Source organism: Humulus lupulus, chromosome 8 (assembly GCF_963169125.1).
Source record: "Humulus lupulus chromosome 8, drHumLupu1.1, whole genome shotgun sequence".
Classification (NCBI taxonomy): Eukaryota; Viridiplantae; Streptophyta; class Magnoliopsida; order Rosales; family Cannabaceae; genus Humulus; species Humulus lupulus.
The window spans coordinates 73,576,726-73,589,808 of NC_084800.1; the positions used below are offsets into that span (position 1 = coordinate 73,576,726).

At 43.6% G+C, this 13,083-nt stretch overlaps 3 protein-coding genes across 3 annotated transcripts; all 3 read left to right on the forward strand.

Moving 5' to 3' along the window:
- Positions 1 to 406: 406 nt before the first annotated feature.
- Positions 407 to 790, forward strand: LOC133795620 (uncharacterized mitochondrial protein AtMg00810-like). The gene is made up of 2 exons (XM_062233074.1): positions 407 to 568; positions 683 to 790. Exons 1-2 carry the CDS (start codon positions 407 to 409, stop codon positions 788 to 790), a joined length of 270 nt encoding a protein of 89 aa, XP_062089058.1.
- Positions 791 to 5,025: 4,235 nt separating this feature from the next.
- On the forward strand, positions 5,026 to 7,707 carry LOC133795622 (uncharacterized). The gene is made up of 4 exons (XM_062233076.1): positions 5,026 to 5,080; positions 5,454 to 6,206; positions 6,307 to 6,959; positions 7,041 to 7,707. The coding sequence occupies exons 1-4, from the start codon at positions 5,026 to 5,028 to the stop codon at positions 7,503 to 7,505; spliced, it is 1,926 nt and encodes a 641-aa protein (XP_062089060.1). The 3' UTR covers positions 7,506 to 7,707.
- On the forward strand, positions 7,702 to 8,718 carry LOC133795623 (uncharacterized). The gene has a single exon (XM_062233077.1). The coding sequence runs from the start codon at positions 7,702 to 7,704 to the stop codon at positions 8,716 to 8,718; it is 1,017 nt and encodes a 338-aa protein (XP_062089061.1).
- The last annotated feature ends 4,365 nt before the right edge of the window (positions 8,719 to 13,083 follow it).

The following is a 13,083-nucleotide window of genomic DNA, read 5'->3' on the forward strand; positions in this document are numbered from 1 at the left end:
CTTAAAATATCCCTGAATATTTTTAATGTCTTACGCCATTGGTGTAAGTCATTATAGAGAGTCATTATAAAAGTGAAAATTGTTGTAGTGCACGAGCTTGGTTTGAGAAGCTTTCGACTACTCTTACTGGCTTTGGATTTGTCTTGGCTAAAACAGATCATTCTTTGTTTGTTAGAGCTACTTCTACCGGCTACACTTATGTGTTAGTATATGTTGATGATATTTTGGTGATTGGTAGTAGTGATCAGTTAGTTTCCTCTCTCATTATACTGATCTGAGTGCTACTTTTGCTTTAAAAGATTTTGGTATTGTTAATTATTTCTTGGGCATTCAAGTGTTTCACACTTCTGATGGGGTTCTTCTGTCTCAAAAAAAATATCTTCAAGATCTTTTGTGCAAGGCTTAGATGAAAGGTGTTAAGACTCAGAGCACTCCTACGAATAGTGGACTAAGGTTGTCTAACTATGGTAGCGATCCTGTTGTTGATGCTACTTTGTATAGATCCATTGTTAGGGGTTTGCAATATGCTACAATTGCTAGGCCTGTCATTGCCTTCAGTGTAAATAAGGTTTGCCAATTCATGTATTCCCCGTTATAATCTCATTGGGTTGCTGTCAAATGTATCTTAAGGTACTTGGCTGGAACATTAGACTATGGTTTGTCTTTCAAATGTGCTGCTCAGTTGAACTTAGTTGCCTACTGTGATGTAGATTGGGCGTCTAATCTTGATGACAGGAGATCTACCACCAGGTTTTGCATATCTCTCGGTGATAATCTAGTAGCTTGGTAGTCCAAAAAGCAGACTACCATTTCTCATTCCTCAACTGAGGCAAAGTTTCGTAGCTTGGCTAGTATTGTAATAGAGGTAACTTGGATTCAATCTTTGCTTTCTGAGTTACGTGTTCCCTCTGTTGACATCGCTTCTATGCGCACTACAAGAAAAATTGGTTTTAGAGGCGACTCTATTAGGGGCGACTATATGTCGCCCCTAATATTCTAAAAATCAGGGGCGACACATCATTAGTCGCCCCTGATATTGGTATAAGTCGCCCCTGATGTTGAGAGATTTTCGCCATTTGTGAAAATTATTAGGGGCGACACGTCGCCCCTAATATTATAGCATCAGGGGCGACACATCATTAGTCGCCCCTGATATTGGTCTGAGTCGCCCCTGATGTTTTGAAATTGTGAAAATTATTAGGGGCGACTATATGTCGCCCCTAATACTCTAGAATCAGGGGCGACACATCATTAGTCGCCCCTGATATTGATCTCAGTCGCCCCTGATATTTTAAAATTTTTGCCACTTGTTAAAATTATTATAGAATATCGCCCCTGATACATTTTATCATTCTCCTCCACTGCATAAAACCTAATTACACAGCCATAGACCCTCATTTTCCTCTTTGCCTTATAGTTTCGATTTATTTATTGTCGCAGACCTCACCCTCACTCTCACTCTCACTCTCGATCTCAGCCGCCGCACCGCCGCTGCACCCTCACCCTCACTCTCGATCTCAGCCTCATCGCCACCGTCGCCGCTGCACCCTCACCCTCACTATCACTCTCGATCTCAGCCTCACCGCCGCTGCACCCTCACTCTCGATCTCAGCCTCACCGCCACCGTCGCTGCACCCTCACCCTCACCCTCACTCTCGATCTCAGCCAGCTGATTGTAGCCGCACCGCCACCGTCCCCGCACCCTCACCCTCACTCTCACTCACTACTACAAAACTGGGCTTTCCCGACACCCAACCATGACAGTCAACTTTGTTGACTGTCGTGGTTGCTTAGTGTGACTCTACGCCGACAGTTAAAAACTGTAGGCATAGAGACCAACGCCGACAGCTAATAACTGTCACCGTTGCTTTTGACTGTCGCTATTGACCCCAACGCCGACAGTTAATTCGAGACCAATGCCGACAGTTAAAATGTGTCGCTATTGACCCTAACGCCAACAGTTAATTCTAGACCAATGCTAATACTAGATTAAAATTAAAAAGGGGTTTTAGTTTTAATAGCTAAAAACATAAAATGAAATAAATATCAATGATTGAATAAATAAGGATATACCGATATTAAAGAAATAGTCAAGAATTACTCTCCACCTTCAACAATCAATCTATCAACAATGATGAATAATATTCCATATTCCCAATTAAACTATTAACCCCGCATATAACACTTAAGCAGTCAATTATCCCAATTTGCCTAATATAATTAATTAAAGCTAAGTGCTCTTAATTAACCCTTTTTACCCAGCAATAAACTCATTACACTTTGTGGAAACAGGTTAATCTAGGCAACAAATTCATTAAGCATGCAATTCATTTAACCTAGGTTCTATTTCTCATCACAATTTGAATACCCGTCACAATACCTTAATTGCAATTTATCACTTTACTTAGAATCCTAAACTATTAGGTGAATAGAAATCCTAAGATGATAGTAGAACAATGCAAAACCTTAATTAGTGGCCATCTAAACAAGATTTTACAAGATCCATGACATTCAAATAGAAAAATAGAAGCAATTTAATATAAGGGAATAAAAAAAATAAAATTCATCAATGCATTCAAGATATCATGTCTAGGGTTTTGAAATAATCCTTAACTATAAAGAAAACTATTCCATAATCATATTTCATATTCATAAACATAAATATTCAATGAAAATAAAAGTGTTTTGAGAAGAATGAAAAACTAGATTGAAGAATATAGATGATGATGTTTTTTCCTCCTCCTCTGCTGCTCTAGCCTCTAAAAATCGCAATCCAAAGTTATGATAAAAGTTAACCCTAATCCCTTTTATAGCCCCCAATAATTACATTTAAAATTTAAATTTTAAAGAAAAATTTGTCGCACGGCCGTGGCCACGGGTCATATTCTGGGTCATGTTCGCGCGGAGGTCGCGGCCAGGAGATCATGTTGGCCGCGGCCAATCACTACTACAATCTAGACATCAGGCATCGGTCATGGTAGGTCAGTTCTGCAGAAACCGACTTAATATATGTTCATAAGTCGGTATTCAGGGAACCGACCTATCATGTTAGTCAAAGAGAAGCATGGCAGGTCGGTTTTTAAGGAACCGACCTGCCATGCATAACATAAATTATCATTGATGATTTCTTGTCATAACATAAATTTTTTATGACTATATGTCGTTTTTAATCTTAACAATAATTATTTGTGACTGAAAGTATTATACAGTAACAATTTGTCCTTGAGCAAAAATATATGTAGTCACAATAAATTATTATTTTTGTTGCTAATACTTTTAGCTACGGACTTTTAAATATATTTTTAGTCACAATTTTTATTGTAATTATGGAAACAATATTATTTATAGTGAAACTTACATATATGCCATCTTAAAATTTTAATTAAAGAGATAATTAATGTAGAGGTGATTTCCTACAATTGATTAGATGGGCACCAGCAACCTGTCAATAACAAAAAGAAGAGAGACGAGAGTTCAATTGGGAGCACCAGTGGGGTGTCAGCCAAAGGGACTCCGACGCTCAAGTCAGTCGGGTTGTAACGAGAGCTAATAGAAAGTAATAAAATTAAGATATAAATAGTCGAAATGATGATGGATGAAGGAGTCGTAAAATGGTCAGAGTGACGGTGGCGATGACGGAGGAGTCAAGCGACTAGGTCAGGTCCAATCAGACTGACTAATTAGTCTTGCTTGACTGGATTGCTCAGAAATAGAGTAGCCTTCGTTTCAATTAGAGAGTAAAGAAAGTTCAGTGATTATTTGATGCCTTTTCTCAACCTCTGATGGTCTTATTTATTGTCCTCCTCCTCGTTCCGTCCTCCTCCGTCTTTCTCCTTCGCTTGACTCGCTCCAAGTGGTTTTATTCCGAGATTCTTGGCGAACGTGATGGGAGCCTTGACTGTTTCAAGGTCCCTGGCTGACTGAGTGTATCCGAATTCGGGTCCGGGTATGGTTTTGGGTAATTGGATGGTACTTTGTATATGCGAGCCTATTTTACATGGGCTTTGGGCCTTCTTGGCTAGTTAGATAGCTTATTGGGCTGACTGACTGCTTGTTGGACTATTATTTTTCAAGTATACGAATTTTGTCCACTACAGTTTGTCCCTCACTCTTTGGTATAGAATTCATTCTTTTATCAAAGAGTAAAAAAGAAATTAATTCCATCAGAATTTATCCATTTTCCCAATAGTTACAGAATATGCATTGACTCAATTTACCTTTTTCAGAAATTATTCACGGGGGTCTCGCTGATGGGCACCTACGCATCCGGCTGTCCGAGTGACCTGTGGATGCGCGCGGCCTGGTTGGCCGATCGGCTGTTTGGGCCGACTGGCTGCTTACTTTGCGGCCGAGTGATGCGCACCTACGCATCCGGCCGAGTAATGAGCACATATGCATCCGGCTGTCCGAGTGGATTGCGGATGCGCGCGGGCCTGGTTGGCCGACCGGCTGCTTGGGCCGACTGGATGCTTGGGCCGAACGGCCTTCTGGCCTAGTGGTCCACGGGGTGGCCCTGAGGCATGGCCGAGTGGGTCACATGTTGGCCGACTGAATGGGCTGCACGAGCCGAGTGTTCCTCCGGGAAGGCCGAGTGTTTCGTTGGCATGGCTGATTGCTCCCCCGAGTGCTTTACCGGGGTGGCCGAGTGCTTTGTCGGCATGGCCGAGTGCTCCTCCGGGTGGGCCGAGTGCTTCGCCTGGGTGGCCGAGTGACTCGTGTGTTTGGGCCGAGTGGTCTGCCGAGGAGGTAGTGTGTCCGGGGGAGATGGCCGAGTGGGCCTAGTGCGCTCAATGTGAATTTTCATTTGTCTCTGAGACTTTAAGTGTCCTTAGGAATTTAAATCCTTTTTGGTAGGGCCACCTGATGGTTGACACTTGGCACTAATCGGGTGGATTTGTGTGCCTATATAAGGGTGGTTTGTTTTTACTATTGCATTCATTTGAGGAAGGCTTGGAGAGGAGGTGCAAGGTGTGGAGTAAAAGAGCTTCTCAAGAGGTAAGTTTTCTCTCATTTGTTTTCCTTTCAATGTCCTTATGCATGTTCTTTGTGTTCTTCGTGTTCTTCATGTTCTTCGTGCTAGGTTAGTTTATTCAACTGTTATTTTTGTTTGATCCTGTAGATTTTCTGTTTGCGTTTGATCTGATTGCAATGGTGGCATATGAATTTCTGTTGTTTAGGCGTATGTCTAATTCATGTGTTTCTGTTCCTTGAGCTGAGTGGTATGTCTGACTGATTAGTAGAGACTTATAGGCTGACTGCTGTTTAACTGAATACTTTGTAATCTAATTTGATATAGTAGTCTGTTTTGCCTCGTTTAATCATATGTTTTTTATGTTTGGTCCGTCTGACTGATTGATTGATGAGTCGTCCAGCGCTTCTTGATTGTGTATCGAGCTAAATATTCTTCATGTCTTTTTTGTGTTCCTTAAGGCTTAGCTGTTGTTTTGCTCTAGGTGATCAGCTCATTATGTCTACAAGTAGGTGTGATAGTCACGCTGATTCAGTCTGTCGACTGTCTTGTTCGTTTAGTGAAGAAGATTTTAGTTCTCTCTTTCAAAGTTCTGCTGAGATGGTTGATTGCAACCGAATTACAGTAGTAGAATTGGGGGGTCGTCCTTTAGGTGATGTTACTGGAAGGGGAATAGATTCTAACGAACCTATTGATGGTGGTATGCCGGGTTCTGGTAGTATGCTTAGTTCTAATCCTAGGTCTTCCATAAGTTTAGGTGAGTTGACCTATCTTCGTCGTCATTATGAGATCCCTGATACCATCAGTCTGCATGCTCCTGCTAAGGCGGAGCGGCCTGACTGGCACTTACCTGGTTGGGTGTGTCTGTATGAACTTCCCTTCAAAGAAGGGCTTCGGTTTCCCATCCCCCGATTAGTCGTTGAGTTGTGTGAGTACCACGAGATTTCGCCCGGACAACTAATGCCAAATTCATGGCGGATTTTGATGTCTCTCGAAGTCCTTTGTGAAAGGCACAAGATAACACTTGGGGTGGCTGACCTGTTGAGAGCTTACTACTTGAAGGCACACCTTAATGACAAAGGTAGGTACCAGTTAACAACTAGGGGGAAGGACCCTCCTTTAATTATTAGTTTGAAGAGTGGAGATAAGAGGTGGAAGGACCGTTACTTCTTCGTCCCTTTCGTCTCGTTGGGGTTACCTGCTGATAGTAGGATACCTTGTTCATGGTCTCCTGCATGTGAGTCTTTTATGCTTGCCTACTAATCCGTTTCCTTGCATATACATGTTGTTGTTGTTTTTATTTTATTTTGTGTGCTGATACTTCTATCATTTTGCAGGTAGGCTTCGAGTTGAGTACCTTTGGGATTCGAGGGAGTCTTCTGGTCGACTTAAGAGTATTCTTGCTATTCCTGAGGCGGAGCGTGAGTGGAGTGATTTGCTGTCTGAATCGAGTCTTCGTCAGAGTTCTTTGTGGCGCTCTGTTGAAAAACTCCCTGAAGGTATTCCTCTTCTACAGAGTCCTGATAATCCTCGTGTTGTGTTTATCAAGAGAAGTTTAGAAGTCTTGGGATATACTCCCAATTTTTTGACTGAATTGACGACAAGTGAGCGGTTGTTTGCAGACGTAGCTATGTCCCGACCCTTTACACTTCCTCTAACCGGTTCCAATGCCTTGGAACGTTTGCGTCAAGCAAAGAAATCGTCCGTTGGGAGCTCAGAAGCTGATAGAGAGGTTGTTGTGCCTCCGGCTGATCCCCCTGTTTTGACGCGGAGTCAGACGAAAAAAAAGAAGAAGGCTGTGCGGGATGATTCTTCCGACCCATTTAGCGACACCGTTGCCCTTTCGTTCCCTTCCAATGCTGCGGCCTATAGTGAGATTGGGCCTCACTTAGGAGAGATTGATAAGTTGTTGTGGCCCGAAGATGATCACAGAATGGAGCAGGTTGGTACGGATGGGTCAATTGATACCACTGTTTCTCATTTGTTCCAGGTACGAATATTTCATTTAGTTTTGTTTGTGCCGACTAGCTGATTTCTCTTGTTGTCTTACATTTTCTTTTTTATGTGTCAGGGTTTGCAAGGGGTCATTTGGCTGAAGAAGAAAATCAAGTCCTTAATGGCAACTCTAAAGGAAGTAAGGAGTCAGAGAAATGATCTTCGGGGTGAAGTTAGTCGGCTGAAAGATTCCAAGAAGGAGTCTGATCAACTCATAGCTGATTTGAAGGCTCAACTAGAATCCAAGGAAGCTGATGTCGAGAAGCTGAGAGTGACTCTTGGTCAAGTTGATGATTTGAAAGCCGAGGTTGCTTCGTTGGAGAATCGGATGTTGGTCATTGGGCTGGAGGCTGAGATCCAATGCCGTGGCGTAATGGCTAGTGAGCTTCGGGATGGTAAGGCTGATAGCTGGGATGTTCCCAAATACATTGCTGATCTTGAGGAATTGGAGAAGATGAGGGCTGAAGAGATAACCCGGGCCGAAGAGTTAGCCACTTCTTTTGGCATCATGACTACTAATGATCTGGTTGTGGATGACTGATTCCTCTTCTACTCGTGTTCATTGTCGTGGGATAACAGAGTTTGTCGGGCCTTTTCTAGTTGTAGTATGAACTTTTTCTTATGTAGTATTGTATCCTGATCTAACTGACCTAGTTTTGTTGTATTATGGCTTGTTGTAGCTTTTGTTAGTGTTGTTTAAGTTATTGTTCTGGTAGCTTTTGTAGTCCTTGTATCGGATGCTGATTGGCAACATGTTGATGAGGGAGTACAACCGGTCGTCCGAGACACGTCTGCGAGATGGACCAAAGATACCAGAATACAATCTTTCAATTTCACCAGCTGAAGTCGTTGGCGTACTGAAAGGACTCGGAGACAAAGTGAAATGGCCGGAAAGGATGAGGACTCCGTCTGACCAGCGAGACAAAGCAAAATGGTGTGAATTCCACAATGACCACGGTCACCGAACGGATGAGTGCATTGCCTTAAAACTCGAAGTATCCAACCTGTTAAAGCGTGGTCACCTGACTGACTTACTTACAGACAAAGGCAAAAGAACATTCCAGCAGGAGGCAGACAGGTCAGTCGTCCGAAGAGAAGTAACCCCGCCGAAACCACCTACTCATGAACGGACGGTGAACGTAATAACTGGTGGCTCTGAGGTAAGCGGAGTCACCCATTCAGCAGCCAAAAGACATGCCAGGCAGACCAACTGGGTCAAAGGAGAGTCCGACGAGACAGAGAAGAATACCATCAACCTACCAGCTCAAACCATCAGTTTCTCAACAATAGAGTCAACCAGACTCCTCAACCCACATCATGATGCTCTTGTCATTGCACTTTACATTGCTAATTGTCTTACTAAACGTATACTTATTGATAATGGTAGTTCAGCTAACATTTTATTTTTAAGTGCTCTCAGGGAAATGGGGATAGATGAATCAAAGATTATAAAGAAGACTACAATCCTCATCGGTTTCAGTGGAGAACAAAAGAACACACTAGGAGAGATCGAGCTACCTGTCTATGCCGAAGGAGTCAATCTATGCACAAGATTCCTGGTAGTAGACTCTCCGTCTGCTTACAACGTGATACTGGGACGACCATGGATACATGAAATGGAGGCAGTCCCTTCAACATACCACCAAGTTTTAAGGTTCCCAACTAAGTGGGGAGTAAAAGAAATTAAAGGCCAACAGAAAGATTCGAGAGCGTGTTACCAGACTACCATGAAACCCAAACCCGCTCAGTTATAGCAATTACAGGAAGACAGACTGACTGACTCCCAGTTGAACCAACCAGACATGGAGGAGTTGGACGAAGTCCAGATACATCCGGACTTTCCAGATCACAAAGTCCAAATCGGATCACGATTGGATCCTGACATCAGAACTAAGCTCATTGACTTTTTATCTGCCCATTATGATTGTTTTGCTTGGTCCCATGCGGACATGACTGGAATTGACCCCAAAATAATTGTCCATAAATTGCAGGTTGATCCAGACTACCCACCAAGGAAGCAAAAAAGAAGAAAATTTGCCCCTGAAAGGAACAAAGCCATTAACGAAGAAGTTCAAAACCTTATTGATAATGGGTTCGTGAGGGAGGTGCATTATCCCGACTGGTTGGCTAACGTAGTCATTGTGAAAAAAAAGAATGGCAAATGGCGAGTTTGCATTGACTTCACAGACCTCAACAAGGCGTGTCCAAAAGACTCGTTCCCATTACCGCACATAGACATGCTAGTAGACGCCACAGCCGGTCATGAACTCCTAAGCTTCATGGACGCATACTCAGGATACAACCAGATCCTGATGCATCCAGACGACCAGGAAAAGACAGCCTTCATGACCAACTTAGGCATATTCTGCTACAAGGTCATGCCATTCGGATTGAAGAACGCAGGAGCAACATATCAGAGACTAGTCAACAAGATGTTTGCCGGATTACTGGGGAAGACGATGGAAGTCTACATTGACGACATGCTCGTCAAATCCCTCATTGCAGAGGACCATATCAACCATTTAAAACAATCTTTTGACATTCTCAGGAAATATAATATGAAACTGAATCCAACTAAATGTTCTTTTGGTGTGACTGCAGGAAAGTTCCTTGGGTACCTTGTAACCCAAAGGGGAATCGAGGCAAACCCAGCACAGATAGAGTCAATCCAAAGGATTCTTTCCCCAACGTGCATAAAAGACGTACAGAAACTAACTGGACGCATTGCAGCACTCAGCCGATTCATCTCAAAGTCTTCAGAACGATGTCACCACTTCTTCAACACGCTAAGGAAATCAAAAACCTTCGAGTGGACAGCTGAATGCGAAGAGGCACTGGGCCAGCTAAAACAGTACCTGACCAGCCCGCCTCTCCTCTCAAAGCCAAAAGACAATGAGACATTATTCATCTATCTAGCAGTATCCGAGACGGCAGTTAGCGCAGTCCTAGTCCGGGAAGAGGAAGGCAAGCAGTCTCCAGTCTACTATGTAAGCAAAGCTTTGCTTAATGCAGAAACCCGATATAGCCAGCTGGAGAAGCTTGCACTAGCACTCATCCACGCAGCAAGGAAGCTACGCCCATACTTCCAGTGCCATCCAATAACGGTCTTGACCACCTTCCCACTCAAAACAATCCTCCATAAACCAGAATTGTCAGGCAGACTTACCAAGTGGGCGGTAGAGCTCAGCGAGTACGAAGTAACATACAAGCCACGAACTTCCCTCAAATCTCAGGTATTAGCTGATTTCATTGCAGATTTTACACCTAACATGCATGTGCAGGCAGAAAAAGAACTTTGTTGTCTGACCGAGGGACAATCAGTCGGAATCTGGAAGTTGCAAGTAGACGGCTCAAGTAACACCAGAGGAAGTGGACTCGGACTCGTCCTGACTTCACCCCAAGGTGACATAATCGAACAAGCAGTCCGATGCGGGTTCAAAGCTACCAACAATGAAGCTGAATACGAAGCAATGATAGCAGGACTCGGACTGGCCAAAGACATGGGAATAAAAAAGATCGTGGTCTTCAGTGATTCTCAATTGGTAGTCAACCAAATGCAAGGTAGCTACCAGGCCCGGGATAACAAGATGACTGCCTACCTCAACAAGACTAAAGAGTTGCAGTCAGTCTTCGACGAGTTCACTATCAACCAAGTACCAAGAGGGGAGAACAGCCATGCAGATGCATTAGCAAACCTTGGATCCTTCATCCAGACAACCGACCCCAAGACAATACCTGTAGTATATCTCCAATGGCCAGCTGTCTGGAAAGATGAAGAAGAGCAAGTTAATGACATCTCCAACAACCGAACATGGATGACTTCAATAGTCGAGTACTTAGAACATGACATACTTCCCGAAGATAAGAACGAAGCACGTCGGGTCAAGGCTCAGTCAGCCCGCTTCACTATTATACAAGGTAAACTATATAAACGTTCATTTTCTGGTCCATATTTGAAATGCATTAACCCTGCAGAGGCCAAATACGTACTGGCTGAGTTGCATGAAGGAGAGTGCGGCAACCACTCTGGAGGACGAAGCTTGGCGCACCGTGCCCTAACACAAGGCTACTACTGGCCAACCATGCGAGCTGATGCCTCTGACTATGCCAGACGATGCGACAAATGCCAACGGTTCGCTCAGATATCCCACCAACCTCCGGAGCGTCTCATCTCAATCACGTCCCCTTGGCCATTCATGAAATGGGGGATGGATATAGTAGGCAAGCTTCCAACCGCACCAGGACAGAAAATGTACATGCTTGCAGTGACCGACTACTTCAGCAAGTGGATCGAAGCAGACTCATTCCACCAAGTCCGAGACAAAGAAGTAAAGGGTTTCATTTGGAAGAATGTGATCTGTAGGTACGGAGTACCAAAAGAAATTGTGACAGACAATGGTTCTCAATTCATCAGTTTCGACTTCCAAGACTTCTGCAAGTTCTGGAACATCAAGCTCAGCTTCTCGACACCAAGGTATCCCCAAGCAAATGGACAGGCAGAGTCATCCAACAAGACCATCATGAACAACATCAAGAAGCGCCTCGAAAAAGCTAAGGGAAGATGGGCTGACGAGTTGCCAGGAGTCCTGTGGTCCTATCGAACCACAACCAGGACTGCGACAGGGGAGACACCATTCTCATTAGCTTACGGGATGGAGGCAGTCATCCCAACTGAGAGCGAAGTTCCGACAGCCAGATATGAGCTAACTACAGACGAAGAAAATTGGGAAAACATGTGCCATGAACTCGACACCATCGACGAAAGAAGGGACAAAGCACTCTTAAGAGTCTCAGCCTATCAACAGAGCATAGCCAGACATTACAACAAGAACATCCGCACTCGGACATTCAAAGTAGGAGATTGGGTTCTACGAAGAGTCTTCCAGAACACTAAGGAAGCTGGAGCAGGTAAGCTCGCCCCGACATGGGAAGGTCCCTACCTCATCACAAAGGTAGTCGGACATGGAGCATACAAGCTACAAACAAAGGAGGGACGCGATATCAACAACAGCTGGAATGCTATCCACTTGAGACTGTATCACTCTTAACTTAACCCAGTCTACTTTCATTTTCTTTCATCAGTATTCTCACAAGATCTTCATTCGAGCAACATACTGACACTTATAATGCAGGAAGTGTCAGAACTACATTTGGGCTTGATCCCTGCAAAGGGTATGTAGGCAGCTCCACGGAGCGCAGCCCCCTATCACAACCATTTTTTCTTTATATATATACTACGAACAGTTCAATAACAAATCTAAATATAAATTGACTAAGTCACTTTATACTTAGATTGGGGGAATAAGACACTAATACTCCATAAGTCATTCAGCCAATCAGCATCCGATACAAGGACTACAAAAGCTACCAGAACAATAACTTAAACAACACTAACAAAAGCTACAACAAGCCATAATACAACAAAACTAGGTCAGTTAGATCAGGATACAATACTACATAAGAAAAAGTTCATACTACAACTAGAAAAGGCCCGACAAACTCTGTTATCCCACGACAATGAACACGAGTAGAAGAGGAATCAGTCATCCACAACCAGATCATTAGTAGTCATGATGCCAAAAGAAGTGGCTAACTCTTCGGCCCGGGTTATCTCTTCAGCCCTCATCTTCTCCAATTCCTCAAGATCAGCAATGTATTTGGGAACATCCCAGCTATCAGCCTTACCATCCCGAAACTCACTAGCCATTACGCCACGGCATTGGATCTCAGCCTCCAGCCCAATGACCAACATCCGATTCTCCAACGAAGCAACCTCGGCTTTCAAATCATCAACTTGACCAAGAGTCACTCTCAGCTTCTCGACATCAGCTTCCTTGGATTCTAGTTGAGCCTTCAAATCAGCTATGAGTTGATCAGACTCCTTCTTGGAATCTTTCAGCCGACTAACTTCACCCCGAAGATCATTTCTCTGACTCCTTACTTCCTTTAGAGTTGCCATTAAGGACTTGATTTTCTTCTTCAGCCAAATGACCCCTTGCAAACCCTGACACATAAAAAAGAAAATGTAAGACAACAAGAGAAATCAGCTAGTCGGCACAAACAAAACTAAATGAAATATTCGTACCTGGAACAAATGAGAAACAGTGGTATCAATTGAC

Coding starts and splice junctions, on each gene's coding strand:
- LOC133795620 (XM_062233074.1), top strand. CDS start 407: ATGAAAGGTGTTAAGACTCAGAGCACTCCTACGAATAGTGGACTAAGG. Junction 569..682: donor TTGCCTTCAGTGTAAATAAG/GTTTGCCAATTC, acceptor TGTGCTGCTCAG/TTGAACTTAGTTGCCTACTG.
- LOC133795622 (XM_062233076.1), top strand. CDS start 5,026: ATGTCCTTATGCATGTTCTTTGTGTTCTTCGTGTTCTTCATGTTCTTC. Junction 5,081..5,453: donor CTTCATGTTCTTCGTGCTAG/GTTAGTTTATTC, acceptor GTTTTGCTCTAG/GTGATCAGCTCATTATGTCT. Junction 6,960..7,040: donor CTGTTTCTCATTTGTTCCAG/GTACGAATATTT, acceptor TTTATGTGTCAG/GGTTTGCAAGGGGTCATTTG.
- LOC133795623 (XM_062233077.1), top strand. CDS start 7,702: ATGCTGATTGGCAACATGTTGATGAGGGAGTACAACCGGTCGTCCGAG.